General features: G+C 36.0%; 1 protein-coding gene across 12 annotated transcripts in view; it reads left to right on the top strand.

The window, feature by feature from the left end:
* The window catches only part of RAPGEF6 (Rap guanine nucleotide exchange factor 6), a 209,555-nt gene that overhangs the window by 78,032 nt on the left and 111,894 nt on the right, over nt 1–19,629 (top strand). Inside the window, exon 1 of one of the 12 annotated variants that reach the window (XM_028103456.2) lies at nt 9,373–9,893. The exons of the other annotated variants lie outside the window; for them this stretch is intronic. Coding sequence (XP_027959257.1) covers nt 9,840–9,893 — 54 coding nt within the window. The 5' untranslated portion in view covers nt 9,373–9,839. Of the gene's footprint in view, nt 1–9,372; nt 9,894–19,629 lie in introns of those variants that run through there. 12 annotated transcript variants of the gene reach the window in all.

The following is a 19,629-nucleotide window of genomic DNA, read 5'->3' as shown; positions in this document are numbered from 1 at the left end:
TAAAATCTTAAAAAAAGGAACTGTTGCAATAGCATCTCCCATACTCCCCCACCCTACTTTCACTATAAAAGCAGTATTTTTTCATTTTAAGAAACGTGGAGGGACACCTGGGTGACTCAGTCGGTTGAGCGTCTGCCTTCGGCTCAGGTGATGATCCCAGGGTCCTGGGATCAAGTCCTGTATCGGGCTCCTTGCTCAGCGGGGAGCCTGCTTCTCCCTCTGCCACTCTCCCTGCTTGTGTTTCCTCTCTCGCTGTGTCTCTGTCAAATAAATAAAATCTTAAAAAAAAAAAAGTGGAAAGTTTTTTCTAAATTGGAAAGTGTCTCATAATCTCTTCATTAAAAGATATCTGATTAATCACTTTGATTTCAAGATTATTTTCTCCTTCCTCTCTGATTTTATATGTGTTTCCAAATTGTTGGTAGTAACTAGCCACAAGTGACTACTGAGCACTTAAGATGTGGCTGGTATGACTGAGGATTTTAATTTAGCATTTTAATTTTAAGTAATTGACGTGTAAGTAACCACATGTGGCTAGTAGCTACCAGACTGGACAGCAAGGTCTGGACTTTGTCCACCTCGCCAGCTTTGTCTTTTCCTTTTTCCTACATATTCTCTACTTTTTATTCATGCTGAACGAATTTGCTGATCCTTGAAGGAACCATGTTTTTAGTTATTTTCAGCTGTATTGAGATATAATTTACATATAACACTAAGTTTAAAGTGATTTGATAGACGTATATTACAAGATGTTTACTGTATATGTGTATATACCGTATACAGTATGTGTATGTGTGTGTTGAGTAAGAAACCTGCTTGTATATACATCTCTTAGATCTGTTGTTCCTTTTACTTAGCATGCTGTTTTAGGCTTTGTCTTCTTGGCACTAACTTAGTCATCCTCAAGACTCAATTCCATATCATTTCATGGGAGGACTCCATGATTTTCTCTTGGGAGGGGTTAGGTACACATCTCTGCATTCCCACAGTATTCCATGTATATACTTGTAACCGTTCATTAGACTACATTGTGATGGTTTCTTCAGATGTCCACTTCTCCCATCACAATATACTTGCCTTGAAAATGGGAACCATCATCATTGTACCCTCCAAGCTTGTTGCCTATCAAGGAAAATAAGGATGCCTCTTTTTGCGTCAGCTTGTGTAGATACCTCTCTAACTTTGGGCACATTGTGTAACCTTCCTACATCTCTTTTGATGAGTAACCTATAAGTTTGTGAAAGGATTAAATGAGAGATTTTTTTATAGGAAGTTCTGCCTAGTGTTTGAGGCTCTGAAAACCATTCAGTATGTGAGCAGCTTCTATTCCTGTTGTTGTTATTGTAAATACTCAGTCTTTGTTGTTGCTTATAAAATGGTTTTCCTATTTATCTGTTCTATACCTGAATATAAAATGTGTTTACCAAGATATTTAAGTATATTGATATAATAAAAAACAAGTAAGCTAAAGAATTAGAACAAAGGGAAAGTAAAAGTAGGAAAAAGAAATATCAAGCTGGCTTGAAGTTAGGACAGCCAGCATTTAGCCTACCACTGCTCCCACCCCCACCCAGTTTTTTTGTAATGTTTATTCATAGTAGCTCACTTGAAACAAGGTATTTTCTTTGTCCAACCTTAAAAGATAAAGTGGTAACTAAATCTATTTGAAAGTCACTGAAGTTGCTTTACTGTACACAACCAGTGGCTAGAATCTCATTAAATGATGACAGGGGTGTCTGCCCAAAACTGATGACTGGTTTTTGGAATTACTGGTTTGAAGGTCTTCTTTCTGATAGTAGTTAGCAAGGCCAGTAGTTTAGCCCAAATATCTTAAGATGTAGATCACAGAACAGTCCCTAGGACATGGGAAGAAAAATAGAGTTTATATTTATATGTAGTATTATCTTATCCTTTTAAATTTATGGAGATTTGTGTATATTTCATAATGGACACAAAATATTTTTGCTAGGGATATATGTAATTTGTAAATAAGTTACATATGTTAGAAATGTGTCTAAAATATTTTTGACTTTAGTTTCAAGATTAGAATTGTTTTTAAATTTCTTCCTCATTTGGCACCAGTTTATCGTTGTAGCTTTCTGGCCCCATTATTTTGCTGGAGGTCCCTTTCTTTGGTCCTGTGGTTCCCCCTCCCCGCCCCCCGAAGGTCCTTATAGGCTCCTTTACCTAAGGTAATTCTGTCTTTAACGAATCAATTTTAATTTTAACATTTGCTCCTTTAACCAGAATGGCCTCCTACTGTGTCCTCTTGATAAGTCCTGCTCAGCTCCCAAGACTTCATTAATTCATTGATCTCTTTGGAGAAGTCTTTCTTAACATTTCCTATTCATAGATTGCACTTCTCATTGGTCCCATAGGATGTTATACTTACATGCAGTGTGCTCCTATAATTTGGCTCTTCTCCAAAGATAACAGAAAACAAAATTAATAACTTAAGAATTTCTCAAATGTCTGTATTTTTTTTTACATGAAGTTGATTGCTATGTTTTAAATAGCCTATAATGGTGAACATTTTTCAGATGTAATGATTTGAATTTTTAATGTTGGTATATATGTGAAGTTAAATGGTAAAATTAAGGGAGGACCAATAAGGAGGAAGTATTTTGATTTCACCAAGGTCAAGCACCAAGTGTGCCTTTATTTATCTTGAAATCAGTCTCCATAATATCAGAAAACATTCACGCTCATTTTTGTGGAAACAGTATTAACCCAAATATAAACAAGGACATTCTTCAAAGTTCTGAAAAATCTTGTTGGTGTTTCGGTACTTCCTTTATGAAATTATAAGTCCTTTTTATTGATTTCTCATTTCTTATGCTGTATTTTTGAGTAACACACAGTATAGGTGTTTGGTGTGTGTGTTACCTTCTCTTAACTAGATCCTAAGTTCCACAATAGACTATATCATAATTTTTTCTTTCTTGTCCCCTGCATTGCTTATGGTGCCTTTTACATTCTCAGGCACAGCAGAAGCCCTTAGCCTTGGTTTTCTCTCTATCCGTCATGATACCTGCGTATAAGTGGAGCCATCGAACACTTCCCAGAAGGACACCTAGAAAGAGGATTTCATGGCAGCATCATGGGTCATGGTCTTAAATTTAGAGGGCTTCCTTTTACTCACCTTTCTTTATATATATTTTTTCTACCCAGTCCATTGTTCTAGGAAAGTATGGCAGGTGGTAGTCATGGTATGGTACTCTAGAATCTACTGGTTCATTTTAGGCGCACAAATTGTAATGAAGCAAGCAGCTCCCTCTGTGATTGCGCCTCGCTTTCCCTGCTCTCCTGCAGTTTTGTTTGGATTGTTTTGTTTGGATTCAGAGCATATTTAGCAAGATTAAGACATAATTGTCAGGACAGTTGATTATTAAGACCAGATCACTTAATCACCTTTATGTTGGTACACTGAATAATGGCTGTCTTCTTCCACTTGGCCATGCATGTGATATCTTAAGTTATAGAGTGTGTTTTGCTTTGGTAGAGTCTGTGTGTGTCTTATTGACCAAGCCATTCCTGCAGTAAGAAATTAGGATCCGGTCCCCTGCCAAGCTCATCAGAAATTAGAGGACTTTGGTCTAAACATGTGATTGCTGAAATCTCTTTGAGGATGTCTTAGTCCGTTCAGGCCGCTGTAACAAAATAACATAGACTGAGTGGCTCATAAATAACACACACTTATTTCTCAAAATTCTGGAGGCAAGAATTTTAAGATGAGGGTCCAGGCATGTTTGGGTTCTGCTGAAGGTTCTCTCAGCTCTCACTGTCTGTTCACATGATGGGAATGTCTAGGGAGCTTTGTGAGGCCTCTCTTATAAGGGTACCACAGTGCCCTGGACAGTGTATTGTTTACGGTGCTTTGCATCTTAATTACAGAAGAGGACTTTTTCTATTTATTCATGAGTGTCTAACATCTCCTAGGAGAATTTTGCTTCCCATTTGCCTTCTGGGAAATAATATAGAATTCTTGATAGGAAGTTCTTGTACCTACCTAGAGGGTCATGAGTCCAAAAATAGAGAAAAAGCAAAGGGGTGATAGTGAATCAACCTAAGGACAAATGCCTGCCTGGAGCAGATTTTTAAAAAAAGTTTGTGGAAAAAAAAAATGCTCATTGTAGAAATGTAAAAACATAGAAGAACGTTAAGAAAGAAACTTGCTGTCATCCTCAACCCAGAGATAGCTAGTGTTGCTAGTGATTTTGAAAAGTATCTCGATTAATTCACATCTTCTAATTTAGATAATGCTGGATATTTATATATCCCACCTTTCTACTTCTCAGGCAATTAAATTTTTCCCAAAATATTTTTAATAGTAGTATTACGTTATATAACAGAATACTCTCATGAAGCTGCCTTTTTCCCCTATTAGAGACAACTCATATGAATAAATGGACTCAGATTTTTTTCTTAGAATTGATTTGTGAAAGTTAAATTACTGGATTAAGGATATAAAAATTACTTTTATAGCTCTGCATATAAGTATTGCTAACTTAGTTGTTTTAAGAAAGTATCATTCACTTTTTTTGAACTTCAGGAATGTTGGGATCTCAAGGAGGGCAGGGCATGCTGCTCTGGATCTGCGCAGGGAACCAGAATTGGAGAAGTTTTTTAACATACTTGAAACACTTTATACAATAATTGCTAACGAAAGCTCTTTTGAAGATTTTTTGAAGCAACTGTTACTAATGTATACCAGTGGTCCAAGGTAATGATTTTCAAGAGCATTCCAATTGGAGGAGTAATGACTACTGAGATATAGCAAATAGATAAATGCTGATTGTTATTGCCGTTTCGTTTGATTTGTTACCTGTTCAGAAACTATGCTGAATTCAGCATTTGGCTTTTATAGTACTAGAAAATGCAGTATTTAAAATTAGAGAAGTGATTTAAAGTTGGTCTCAAATATATTCTGGAATCTACAGATGGAGACCATATTCTCAATAGTTGAATTTTTCAAATGAGATTTGTTTTTCCAGGTATGTTTATATGTTGCTCTATTTTAATTATTGTGTAGACCTCATTTTTATTTTAAAGCTTTTACTATTTTAAAACTTCACAGTAGCTTTGCTCGGTAGCACACTTGACTGATTACATGTAGAATGTATTCTTTATTTGCCTATATGTGTATGTGAGTGAATGAGTGAAAAATGCCTCCTATAACTCACAGTTTGGGGGAAAGTGGAAGCATGGTGTGCCTTTTTATTGTTCCTTTGGTTTCACTGATTCTAATTATAGAAGCTTACATCACCTTAGTTGATGATGAAGGCTTCCCTCTCCTTTGCTTTTCCTTCCTTGATCACTCCCTAAGGAAGGATCATATTTCATAGTGCTTATGCGTCCTGCTGGTAGCTTTAGCAGGGTTTTCAACAGCATGGTGCTGACCATTTAGTGGACATAGATGATAGTGTGTTTGAAGCACACTTTCTTACAAAAGAATAGGAGGAGAATGCTGATACTCTGGCTTTCCTTTTTTCAGAAAGGCTGAGCAATAGATAGAATGCAGTTTGAAAGGAGGAATTCCTGAGGGGCACCAGTAATTAGAATTAATCGTGTCTGATAACTTAATGAAGATTCATTTCAAATGTTCATGTTAAGCAGGGGGTGAGGAAGAGGTGGGAGAGCTTGCTACGATCCTTTACAAGGGCTTATATGTTCCTCTCTGACATTAAAGGGTCATTCATTCTTCAAAAGGATTAAAGTGTTTTTACTATATAAATCAGCACACTTAACAGTTTATATTTTAAAGACCAAATGCTTACAACTGAAATAGAGAAACGAAGGGCCTGTTTATTTTATTTTGTGAAAGTACATAATTTTTCTTTTGTTCTTTACCTGCTTTTGAGTTTGGTTTCTCTAAGTTGTAATTACAATATTTCACTGTGCAGGTGGGGAATAAACAGTATGGACTATGCCTGAGATTACTATAAATCTGGTTTTCGTTATTGTTAGTTGTTTGTTTTTATATAATGTCTAGAAGGTATATCCTCTGATAACTTTATCCTTGATGACCTCCCCCCCAGTGTTGTTTATTAAGTAAAAAGTATAGTTTGGTAACTATCAGAACCTCATTTTTGGTTTTCTATGCAGTATTTCAGATGTTTTAGTTTGTATTTTTGTTTAGAGGTAGTTTATACAGTTAACATAAATTTTAATTATTAACTACATAACATTTACATTTTTATAAATAGATTTTGTAATGGTTTCAAGCTTTGCAAAGCCAACATACGTTGATTGCTTTATTTTATGGTAGTGTGGCGGATCCTTCTGAAGCCAAAGATTTCATCTTATGTGGTTTAACATCATGATGTTTCATATGCAGGGGAAATGTATTCTTAAATGGCTATCCTGTGGTGATGGTTCCTAGGTAATGTGTAGATCAGGGCACTCTCCCTTGCTGCGATTACTTCATTTGAATTGGTAAGATAATGGAATGAGATCACAATAAAATTCTAAAAATGATGGGAGTGAAAAAGTGTTTATTCCCCAATCATATTTTTAGTTATTTGACAAATTCCTGACACTTCTCTTCAAAAGATGTTTATTTCTTCCTTCATTAATTAGGAGGTTATGTCATTTTTTTTCCCCCCTGAAGAAATCATGTGGTCTAGCATATTCTCAGAATGCTGGTGGATTCATAGGCTGAATATAGGATTTGGCCTGTGTGTTTCTTTCATGGTATTGTTGCACAGGGGGATTCTGCATGCTCTGTTCACCATACATTTCCCCCGGATGGCAGATACTATGAGGTGATTGGTAGAACAAGGAAAAGGATGATGTCATCTTCAGTTACAGGCCACACTAAAGGAAAAGAGAGTTTTTCCTTTACTAAGTTGGTGTTTACTACAGTAGTTTCTAACATATGGCATTTAGTGGATTGCATTTCACACACAGGGCAGCAATTTCTTAAAGCAGCTAAGAGATGGCTCTCCCTTGCTCAGCTTGAGGTCTTTCTTTGTGTGCCGTCAGCATGATTTATTATAAAAAAGGGGAAAAATGACCATTATGATTTTGTTTTAGATTTGGTTATAATTTATCCTGTTGGTACCATACATGAATGTAATTATTATCTGCCAATGAAACTGAAATACTCTTGAGTCATGTTACTAATGTTTATGTATAAAAGGCTTGTCTTGAAATTTATCTTTAGGAATTGTTGGGCTTCATTTACATAGAGTGCCTGCTATCATTTTTCTCTTTTAAAAAAATGAATGATCAAAATTAGATTTTAGTTAATTTATTCTTGAATGCTTTACATAGTGTTGAAACTCCAACGCACAGTAGTTTATTTAAAATAATTAAATTGAAAAAATACATTGGTGCTTGAAAATCAACCTGTCTATATTTTCCATGTTTTATGTTTAGAAAGCTAGTCATGCTTATTTGTATTTTTGAGATTTAATTTTAATTTAAATGCAAATTTTTTGCATGTATCCTTTTGAAATTTTCGCCAAAAATATAATTCTTAAGTTTTATGGAAACCTAAATTCATAAGTGATCACATATTTTGAAAGCATGGCTTGTTTTTGTTCAGAATAATATTTAGCTTTACTAAAGTTAATTGTAGTTTTATAGTAAGAGCACAATTCAGACTGGCAGCTTAGTATTGTTCAGAAAGTGAGTCATACTTTGCCCAGAGGTATTAAAGAACTCTTTTTTTTTTTTGGTGGGGCTAATGACATGATGTTTCTTTTACAGTGGAATCCTTTGTAATAACACCCATCTTTCAGGTAATAATTTCTCCTACTAAGCTGCACATCTCCTGCCCTCAAAATAGTGTTAGGTGAATAAAGCATAATAGTTGTATTACTTTGCTTTGTTCATTGATTGTAACTCTCATAATTTTGCTGTCTGGGGATGTACTAAGCATTTTATTGTTGAAAACTATATCATTTTTTGGCCATTGGGAGGCACCATTACAACCTTAAGTGCAAACTCTTTATAGGAGTATCTGCAATAGATTCCTTGTGGCAGAAGTGTGAAGAGTAAGGGCGGATACTAGAGGAATTGTGTTTTCAGATTGGACAGGGTGTGGCAAAATATAGGTTTTTTTCTGGAATTTTTATAGAAAAATGATTACTTTTTAGTCCAACCTCAATTTTTTAATCAGGTACAATAATTTTCTTCACTAATTCCTTTTGAGTTTTCTGGCATCCTGTGTCTTTCTAGGAATTGAGTGCTGGGCTGCAGGAAAGTACCATATTGCGTAGATTATTCTTCCTCAGAGAAGCTGGTACAGGCTGCAAGTCGGCTGTTGTGCCTGGTGATGTTTTTCATCTTTCCTTTGCAAAATGAAATTCTATTGTTTCCATTTAAGTGTACTATTTACATAAAAATTTTGGTACTAATTTTGATATTTTTAATGTTAGAGTATCCTGAAGGTTATACCTTTTGGACAGTTATTTGATAAATAGGAAGTTTTGCAAGCAGAAACCCCTGAATCAGTAGTGTAACAAACATACGTGATATCTGAGAGGAAGGCTGCGTTACGTATTTGTAATGCAAGTATCTTACCAGTGCTAATTATTTTCCCTTGGGAGGACAATACTGTGTTAAATTTGAATAATATGAGGAAATCTAGCTTCCCAAATAAAACTCTGTATCAGTGCACAGAATTAAAAATCAAGATGGATTTTTAAAACTGAATAGAGAGGTGCTTTAAGCCAGTTTTTTCTTACAGAATTTAGCTGGGTGACATGTCTCATGGAAGGGTGGGTGTGGGTGTGTGTGTGTGTGTGTGTGTGTGTGTGTGTGTTTTCAGTAAATTGCTTTTTGGGCTACATCTGCAGATACAGTAGCCAATTGATCTAATGCAGTTTCTGAAGGCTTTCTATACAGGTGATGTCATCCTTTTAGCTCTATTCTCCTCCCACTCTCTTTCCTTCTTATTAGATATTTCATCTTACTGCAGAGCATGGAATCAATAGGAGCTTCTCCTTAGGGAGCTGCTGTGAAACAGACAAGGACAGTAGGAATTAAGACACTAACATATAGTCTTGTTTTAGCAGAAGATGTAGTGTTTTTGTGTCATCACATATAAATTTTCAACCAGAAAAGCCAGACTTAGATCAACATTACTGTCTTACTGATGCATTAGAACAAGAAGCAATTCTGCAGAGCTGTAAATAGTGCATGTGAAAAGAGAAAATTTTAATTTTGGATATTTTCAGGCATTCTCCAGGACAGACCTGTTAGAGCATATATATCTTCTAACTACCATTTGCTTGCTCATCGGTTGGTGTTTTTTTTGTTGTTGTTTTTTTTTTTTTAACCTTTGGTGATTAAGAAGATAAAGAAGAAACTTTCATTTTAAGGCTACAGTGTTCTGGTTTTCTTCTGATGCAGAAGAATTACTGCAGTGCTTGCTCTACAGAATGAAATAAGTTGAAGAAGAGACAAAGCTGTATTACAGAAAGGAAAGGTTTCTCAGAATCCAGGAACACAGATTTGATGCATGTTGCCTTATTTACTTTGATTGATACTGTATTAACTGTGTGTGTTACCACTGTGCATGTCTGTGCCAGGTGCCTGAGGAAGCATGTGTATGTCTGTATGTACTGAGCCAGAAATGTAAACATCTTGATTTACTGTGATTTGCTTGTGAAAAGTGAACGTTGTGATGAAAACTGTTGCAGTTATTTAGAACAATACTCTGAGCTACTGAAAGCTCCTGATTTCAGTTTGAAAGGGATTTGGAGAAGCTGCCTTTATATAACACTGCAAATGGCGTGTGATTTGTAAAAAGAAACTTAACAGAATTTTGTCAACATACTCATCTGTGTGGCTCTGGTTTGAAAAGGAAACTACCCTTTCCAGCTCAGGAAATGGCTTTTCTTGTTCGCTGTTATGCCAATTGTCTTCAGCCATGGGCCTCCAAAGTAAGTAATGTTTATTATTTTCTTGGAGATGGATATAATCTAGTTATTAAATTTAAATTCTACTACTTTGAATTGTAAACTAGCTTTATTGTGCTCTTACATTTTCTAAACTTTAAAAAATAAGAATTACAAAGCAATCTAAAAAGCTCAATCTCATGGCCATTTTGTTTTTCAATTTAAAGGAATCTCTAAAGTATCCTAATATACCTCTAAGAGGATTTGAAAAAAACACCTTCTTAATAATCTATAGACTTAAAATGTAATGCATTTGAGGTGTACTATCTTCAGACTGAATCATTTGTTTATAGCTAATTCTGTACTTATCTGGGAGTATACTCTTTAACTTGACTGTATTGTATTGCCTCCTTAAATGGTTGATGTATTTAGCAGTGTTAGTCTAATCTCTAGTTTATATTTACACATTTTTATTATACAAAAATTTTAGGAAGACAGGGTAGTAACTTCATCAGTGAACTAATATGAAGGAAATACTTAGTATGAAAAGTATATGAAAAAATTTTTAGTTTAGAAATAGTAGTAAGCATTTTAGAAATAGTAATTGAATCATGAGTAGTTTGAGACATTAAGGTAACATCTGTTATATTTGTCAGTTTTTTAAAGCAAACATTAACTCACAGAAAAGCAAAATGCTACATAACAGGACGTGCTAGGTTTTAGGAAAATATACAATGTAATTTAATAAATTGTATTGTTAATAGTGTTTATATAGAGCTGAAATTTGATGCCACTCAAGTTATCTTTCCTGTTATGTAAATTTCAAAACAAAACCAGAGAAGTGTGAATTTTTATTTTTGTTTTATAAAACTGTATGTTTTAGTTAGCACTTTAATTGTAACATTGGTTGTTTCAAGATTTCTTTATGATTCTGTTGAATAGAGACAGGCACAATAGAAGCATTTCCTAGGATGAAATCATGTCTTTGTTTAAAGGTTGTTCTACTGATAGTGACTAAGGGAGAAATACTGTGATAGCATGTAGTGTACTGTTTTATCTGAAAGATAGCTCACTGCATATCTTTCTTAAACGCAGCTTCTAGAAAGATTTAAATTTACTATCCATTTGGCAAACAATGATTGAAATGTAAAGAGAGGGAAAGAAACGGAGGTATATGCTTCATTTGTACTATCTGGTAAGGCATGGGTGGCCTCCATAGTACAAATGCCACCTGTGGGGCCCACGCTTTGCTGATGCTTGTTACTGACACTAAGATTTAAAACCTGTGGAAGGGAAATGGATGAGACCAAGTGAAAAAGCTTCAAAGAAAATCAAGAATGAGATATATAGGGGTTGTTGTTTAGAATACCAACAAAAAAATAGCCTTTGGTGGTATTGGTAACCAGCTTTTGATTTAAGATTTAACAAGTATAGAAGAGCCAAGGGGGATTTTAAAAAATCAGATTCTAAGGTTTGATTAAATGCCAGCAAATACTATCTGAGCAGGATTCTGTGATTGGTACTTTGTAAATTAAGTATTAGTAAAAGAGTATGGCTTCTTTTCCCCCTCCCCCATCTCTCATGTTAACTACTGATGGAATTTTAACTCTGGATTGTGAATGCACAAACATTAAACCTGTGATTAATTTTTCAAACTTGGTTCTTTCGGTTTTCTAATACATCTTACTGGTTTTATTTATTCAGGTATTTTGCCCACCCTACTACTTGGATTTCATTACTTCTGAATTTTCTTGACAGAATAAGGAGTGCTAGAAGCCAGAGTGGGGGTTGAGGGGAGGAGATGAACTTTAGGTCCTAGAGTGTTCAAAATGCTTCACTTTATATTTACTTTTAAAATAATTGTTTAGTTGTATATAAAATAATGAATCTAAAGTCTTTTCCTTTTAGCCTTTAAAAAAGCTAATGTGCTGTCTCTCGCATCCAATGTTGGTGATGAGAAATCTGGGCTCCTTATAATCCTTAGTCCTTTGTTAAGTAATCTTTTTCTTGTCAGTGGTTAGTTGTGTTTTGTTTTGTTTGGGTTTTACTTTTTATCCTTGATGCCATGAGGTTTTACTATGGATTATCTAATTTTTTGTTTTGGTTTCTTAGTACTTGCAAGTCTCTCTCAAGATGAAGATTCCCATCAGTCTTCAATTATGGGAAATTTATTTTTTGAAAACTGCAACTCTTTTCTTATTGCTCCAGATGTTGGAACTCGGGATCTGTCCATATTATCTCTAAACATTTGTTTCAGACTTTGTTTTCACTTCATGCATTTCCAGTGTGATCTTCTAGCTCGCTGATTCTCCATTTGTGACCAGTTGCTGTTCTGCTCTTCATCTTTTAAATTTCTAAACGTAATCATTGTATTAATTGATGTAGGAGAGACGTTAGGATTCGAAGCCAATGGCCAAGAAAGAATTCTTGAGACATCTTTGTTGCAAAAAGGTGGTTTTATTAAAGCATGGGGACAGGACCCGTGGGCAGAACGAGCTGCACCGGGGTCATGAAGAGTGGCCCGTTATATACTTCCAGGTTGCAAGGGGGTTTGGGATAGTGTGGACTTCTGGAAGCAAGGTTTCCAGGACCTTGAGGGGGCTAGCTGTTGTTGGGAAAAAGTCATTTATTACCATCTAGTAAAACCTTAGTCATGAGACCCTTCAGATGTATATCAGTGGGCCATATGCTTGCGGGGGGGGGGGGGGGGGTGGTGGTGATTGCCCATAAGTATCTTGGAGGTTTAGAGATAAAGGAAATTTCTAAAGAAATTTTTATATGTTAAAGTAGACTTACAGGATCCTGGGGGTGGGGTTGGGCTAAGATTGTCTTTTGCCCTTAGGAAAGTGTCAACATCGAGGCAGTTGAGTCCCTAGAGGAATGTCATTCTGCCTGTTTCGAGGACTTATCAGTGGGCTGTAGGTAGTAAGGAAATTTAATAATTTCTCTTATGCCTTTGTTTCCCACATCATTAATCATTTCTGAAATCTCAGGTGATGCTTTTTCACAGCCACTCTTGTTTAATAACTTGTTTTCATTTCATGGATGACATTCGTTTCCCTCATTGTCTGCTTAGCTCTTTCTTCACGTTTAATGTCTTCTCTTAGTTGAGTGTGTTTGGATGTTTTTTCAGGAGGTTGCTCTTCCTTGAGTGATTGAGAGCTCACCTTCCTGATGTATTCACATTGCTTACCCAAAGTGACTGTTTCCTGAGTGGAAGAGGCATCACCACTGTGGCTTCTATTTGCCTTCTTTTAGGTGCTCCTATGGTCACTGGTCAAGGAAGTGTGTTCATTTTCATTTTTACACACAGCTAAATCTACAGGTCATTTTCTGGCCCTTACTTTACCTGTCTGTGGTGTTTGACACAGCTGACTACTCCCTTCTGGGCAGACTTCATTCAGACTAAAGTCTTAGCTGTCATTTACTAGACAGTGCGGGACTCTTCTCCTATTATCTTCTGCTACACTCCTCATTCATTGCAGTGACTCTGGTTTCCTGCACTCTTAAACTGATTTCCTCTTTTCTCAACAAGTCTATCTGGACTTTTAATAAACCTGTTAAGTGCAAATATTGATTGAAAGCTGCTCTTTGGTTTTAAAAATGTTACAGTGGGGAGATATATGTATCAGTGTCCCTCCAACCCTCATCTTCTAGTAAAAATAATGAATTAAGAATGCATGCTTCCCCTGTAGTTCATTTGTCTCATGCAGAGTGCTAGTGTAATATACCTGAGGCTACTGTGGTTATATACAGCTATTTCTTTCAGGACTTTTGAGACATTTTAGATTGTCTTCCTAAAACAGACTCCAAACTGTGTTTTGGGGCCTTAGAATCTATTTTCTTTTCTTTTTTTAAAGATTTTATTTATTTGATAGCACAAGCAGGGGGAGCGGGAAAGGGAGAAGCAGGCTCCTCCTTGAGCAGGGAGCCCGATGTGGGGCTCGATCCTAGGATCCTGGTATCATGACCTGAGCCGAAGGCAGACGTTTAACCAGCTGATCCACCCAGATGCCCCTCAATCTATTTTCAGTTCTCTCTCATTGTCAGGTGATACTTAATGACATGTCACTCTGTCTAGTCCTAGAAGCTTCTTTATAAATCTGCTTTTAATTTCATAAGGCCCCTGTCTTCTTGTGCTTTGATTGATGTTTCCTGTCTCCCATATGTATGATTGTCTTCCGTTTCATCTTATATGATGCTAGAGTAATATTTTTAAAAAGCAGATCTCTTCCAGTCATTTTTTTGCTTCAAGCTCTTTGAGTAGCCTTTTTCTAATACAGGAAATCTAAAGCACCTAAGAATACTACTTCTAGCCCTTCGTCTCCTCTATCCCCCTATATACATCCCTACCTAAGCTTCACTGATTTGCTTACTGTTTCTTGATTGCATATAACTCATTCAAGTTTACACACACACACGGAAATTAAAGAGCATGAGTGCCACGTTCAACGGAGTAGAGTGAAAACACAGGAGTACTTCCTTTTTTTTTTTTTTTTTTGAGTGGGGGGGTTGGTGGGAGGGACATATGGAGAGGGAAAGAGAATCTCAAGCAGGCTCCATGCCCAACGTGGGGCTCAATCTCAGGACCCTGAGACCATGACTTGATCTAAAATCAAGAGTTGGATGCTTAACCGAAAGAGCCACCCAGGCACCCTGCAGTACTTCGCTTTCCATTCATTTTTAACTTTCCGCAGAGGCTCTTATATTGGGAGTTTTTGTTACCTAATATTTATCACTTTCTACTCCATTTCTGATGGTTATAAGTTAAATGCTTATTCTCAGCTCTACTTTATATATTAGGTATATTAGTACTTAACATGTTCTCATAAGGCATTCTAATAAATAATAGAGGAGTGTTTTCTCCATACAAAAATAAAACATTTCAGCTGGGTATTGCAAATCACGCTGAAACTCCTTTTGGACTACCAGCCTTGATATTTCTCTTTCACTAGAGAGTACTGCTCTTGATTGCATGGTATATATTCCTCCAAATCTTTTTTCCCAAACTTAGATGAATATGTGCCCAGAAAACACGTAATGATGTTTTTATGCTTTAAAAAAAGAGTCTTATATTTATCATGAAAGTTACTTTTTTTTAGTCAGTACAGCTAGGTGACCTATTCAAGTTTGATAACAGATTTGCTTCATTCCTTGAACTGTTGCACAGTAATCCATAATAGGCTATAACAATTTAGCCATTCTCCTTGTGACGATTATTTTTCTTAAACTTTTACACTTTGTTTGTAAAGAATGTTCTTGTGTATTCCTTCTTGCACACCTGTATGCTTTTTTAAGGATAGATATCCAAAGAGGAACTATTGAGTCATAGGTTTTTGTATTTTAAATGTAATAAATCTTAGTGTTTGCTCTCCAGAGTGGCTATACCAATCCATAACTCCCATTAGCAATTTATGAGAATATTGTTTTCCTCCATAGCCTTTCCCATATTTTGTATTATCTTTCTTTTTGCCAATCCGATGAAAAGTTATTTGTTTAAATTTTTATTTCCCTGGTTGCTGGCAAAATTTAGCAATCTCTTCCAGCAGCTCTCTTCTGCTGCTATGATTTCAGTGGCCCTGTGTTGAGATGGCAGAGCCAAAAGACCAACGCAGTACCTGAGTTTGCATAAAAGAAGTTGCCCCAAAGTGTTGCCTGGATGTGCAGAGAACTTTGGGTCAGAAAATACTTGGATAGGTTAAGTCTGCCTGAGACATACAGCAGCTCTTACGTCATTGCCCTTCCCAGATACCTGTAGTAGCTCTCTATTACCTATAGGATTCAAAATCAAAATACTTTGCTTGACATTCAAGATTATGTTCTACCTCTAGCCTCTTCTTAATACATCTCTTTCCCTTTATATGTGTACAGAGTCTTCAAAAGATACGTACTTTTTCATAATCTGTGTCTGTATTCAAGCTGTTAGCTAAGGAACCTTTCCACCTCCCAAATAGAACTTTGACACTGGTCCTCATGGGATATGTGAGTTCCAGCAGAGCTCAGAATTCATGTATAGGAAATGGATAAAGTAACTGTGGAAAATAGGAAAGTTTGCCAGACCTATAGGCTGGAAGGATGATAAGGTAAGTGAATTGACGTTGCTCATGAAAGGTAAGCTCATAAGTCCCTGCTGGGGGTAGGAAGAAAAGGAAAAGGGGTAGATAAGCTGAGAGAAAGCAGAGAAGCTTTAAGAAATCAAGGCTTCCTATTGGAGGAAAACTTTCCCCTTTCTGCCTCTTTTGTTATAAAGAAAAGGAACTGTTGGGTGTTAGGAACTCAAAACTTAAACAACTTAGTAGGAAAGAGCAACTGATTTATAGTCAGGCTGCCTGAATTTTAAATCCAGTTTCCCTGCTTCCTAGCTATGTGACTTTGGACAACCTGTATAACTTCTCTGGACCTTGGTTTCTTAATGTGTAAATTGGTTATAATAATAGCATCTACCTTGTCTGGTTGTTTGATGATTAAATGAGATAATCTATGTAAAAAGTATGTAGAAGGATATAGTTGCTTGCTTATGTATTTGGCACATGTAGTGAGCACTCAAACCTATCAGCTGTAGTTGCTGTCATTATTCTCATCACATGAAGAGGTTGAGAGGATTCCTATTTGTCGATCTGTTTCCTTCATGAGGTAGAAAGGAGATGCCATATACTTGTAAATCTCTGTCTACTCTTCACTGTTAGACTGCAGTTCTTGAAGGTGAGACCCATCTGTTTTCGTCTTCTCTTTCTTTTAATTTTTATTTTATTTTATTATGTTGTATTAGTCACCATACAATACATCATTAGTTTTTGATGTAGTGATCCATGATTCATTGTTTTCCTGTAACACCCAGTGCTCCATGCAGTACGTGCCCTCCTTAATACCCATCACCCCACCCCCCTCCCCTCTAAAACCCTCAGATTCTTTCTCAGAGTCCATCGTCTCTCATGGTTCATCTCTCCCTCCGATTTCCCCCCTTCATTTTTCCCTCCCTTCTCCTAATGTCCTCCGTGCTATTCCTTATGTTCAACACATAAGTGAAATCTTTATGTTACCAGCAGAGTTCCTGGTACAAAGCAGAGTATAACAGAGTACTAGAATCATTTCTGCGTTTTAATTCTAACTCCGCTAATTAGTTGAGTGAGATCTATGGCTGACAGCTTAATTTTATTGCCTCAGTTCCTCATTAGTAAAGTAGAGATAATAATGCTTGTCTTTTAGGGTCTAGTGAGGATGAAGATTGCTTGTAAGTATTACCCACCCAATTTGCAGACTTGCTCTTCTTCTGCCTTTGGTTCATTTTGTTACTTTGGTGGATAACCTCTTTCTCCGTGGTCGTAACCTCTGTGGAAATCTTGGGAGTATGGGTTATCTCCCACTCCTGACACCAACCAAACATCTGACCTTTTAAAACTATTTTCAATCTTTATATTTTCGTCTACTTCATTCCTAGATGAACGAATTCCTAGATCAATTCTGTCTGCAATAGAAACTAAATAGGAGGAAGATCTTTGAGCTGAGACATACTCCCATCACTATTTCTGTCTTACTGTAACCACTTACAAATACCTCATTGATTTTTCTGCCTTTTTAAAAATTTATTTATTTAAGAGAGAGAGAACATGGGGGTGAGGGGCACAAGCCGAGGGAGACAGAGTCTCAGGCAGGCTCTGAGCTGAGCACAGAGCCCGACACCAAGCTCGATCTCACAACCCTGAGATCACGACCTGACCCAAAACCAAAAATCGGGTTTTTTTGCAGCTTAACCAACTGCAGCACCCAGACACCCCTTTCTGTTTTGTTAAATACACATAATAGAGCTATAAAACAGTTTCTAAGCATAGCTTTAGCTTATCCCACAGGTTTTGATATGTGGCATTTTAATTTTTATTCTGAGTATTTTCTAATTTGCAGTGTGCCTTAATTGACCTCTGTGCTGTTTAGGTTTGTTTAATAATTTCCTGGTACATGATAATTTTCTAGTTATTTTTGTTATTTCTACCTTGTTTGCTTTGTGATCATGGGATATTCTCTGTATGTTTTCATTCTTTTGAAACTTGCTGACACCTGCGTTATTGTAAACTTTTAAAATTGTTTTTATGTGTACTCTATGTTCATGCACTTTAGGTCAGGTTTATTAACAATTTTTCCCATCTGCTCTATCGTTACATATTTTTTATTTGCTTCTTCTGTCAATGGGAAATCTGTGGTATAATTTGACAGCTAATTGTGGATTCATCTTGTTCTTTTATTGTTGCCATTTTTTGCCTTATATATTTAGAGGGTGTATGCTTAGGTACATATTTAGTGTTGAAACTTTTATTATTAAAAAATGTCCCCTAATGTCTCTAATGCTTTTCCCTCAAGGTCTGCTTCATCTGAAATACAACTACATACTCTTTCTTTTGGTTTGTGTTTGCATGCTATATATTTTTCCTTCCTTGTATTTAATGTTTTCACCTGTGTAATCTTCGTAGTTACACACAGTTTTACTATTCTTAAATCAGAGATGACAGCAATGTAATGCTTCATCTATGAAGTCTGTTTCTACAGTTTCATGAACATTGCAAAGAACTTAAAGTACTTTAATAACTTCATTTACTCTTCTCCAGACTTACATTCTGTTATTTTGTAATGTATTTTAATTCTGTATATGTGTTGGGACATTAATATTCCTATTTTATGTAGTCATTATTCATATAGATTTACCCACACATTTCGTATTTTCATTGGTTTTCCTTTTCTGCATCTGGAAGCCTCCATTTGGAATTGTTTTCTTTCTCTCAATGGATTTCCTTGATTGTAGATCTGCTACAGAGTATTTGTCTTCGTTTTTGTTTTTCTGAAAGTCTTTTGTATTTTGCCTTTTTTTCGAGGACTCTTCTTGCTGGGTACAGAATTTTAGCTCTTGGAGATACCACTCCATTCTCTTCTACCTTTCAAATTTCTGTTGAGAGTTCAGCCATCAGTTTAATTTTGCTCTTGTCTAAGTAATCTCTTTTTTTCCCTGACTGCTTTTAAGACTTCTCTTTGTCTTTTTTTCTTCCCTACTAGTTTCACCCTAGTTTACATAGATATGGTTTTGTTATTTATCTTGTTGGTCATTCTTAAAGCTGCTTGATTTGTGACTTTGTATTTTTTGTCAGTTTGGAAAAATGCTCAGCCATTATCTTCTATGCCTTGGTCTTTTTTTCCTATGACTCTGATTATTCAAATGTTACCTTCTCACTGTATCCCCTGTGGTTCTGGTCCCTTCTCTCCCAGTTTCACTCCTTTTTACTTTGATGCTTCGTTCTGGATATTTTTTCAGGCCAATCTAGGCCAGTCTTTACTAATTTTCTTCTTAGCTCTGTCAAATCATATTGAGTCCATGTTTGACTTTTTAATTTCCTTAACTTTACTTTTCGAGAATTTTAATTTTATTTTTTGTTAATTATTCTTTGCTACAATTCTTAGTCTTTTCCTCTGTAGAGTTGACCCTTGAACAACACAGGGGTTAGGGCCACTGACCCCCTGAGCAGTCAGAAATCCATGTGTAACTTCTGAGTCCACAAAAACTTAATTACTAATAGCCTACTGTTGAATGGAAGCCTTACCAATAACATAGTCAATTAAGACATATTTTGTAAAATATAAAAAAAGATATATTTCATATATGTATTACAATAAAGCTAGAGAAAAGAGAACGTTATGAAAAAATCTAAGGAAAATATATTTAGTGGAGTGTATTGAAAAAGAATCCGCATGTTACTGAACCCATGCATAAGTGGAGCCATACAGTTCAAACCTGTGTTTT

The sequence above is a fragment of the Eumetopias jubatus genome, unplaced genomic scaffold, assembly GCF_037043125.1.
Source record: "Eumetopias jubatus isolate StellerSeaLion01/CBP00866 unplaced genomic scaffold, mEumJub1_p1.0 scaffold_5, whole genome shotgun sequence".
NCBI classification, from domain to species: Eukaryota; Metazoa; Chordata; class Mammalia; order Carnivora; family Otariidae; genus Eumetopias; species Eumetopias jubatus.
Note: the sequence above shows the minus strand (reverse complement) of the source record. Positions and strands in the feature narration are given on the sequence as shown.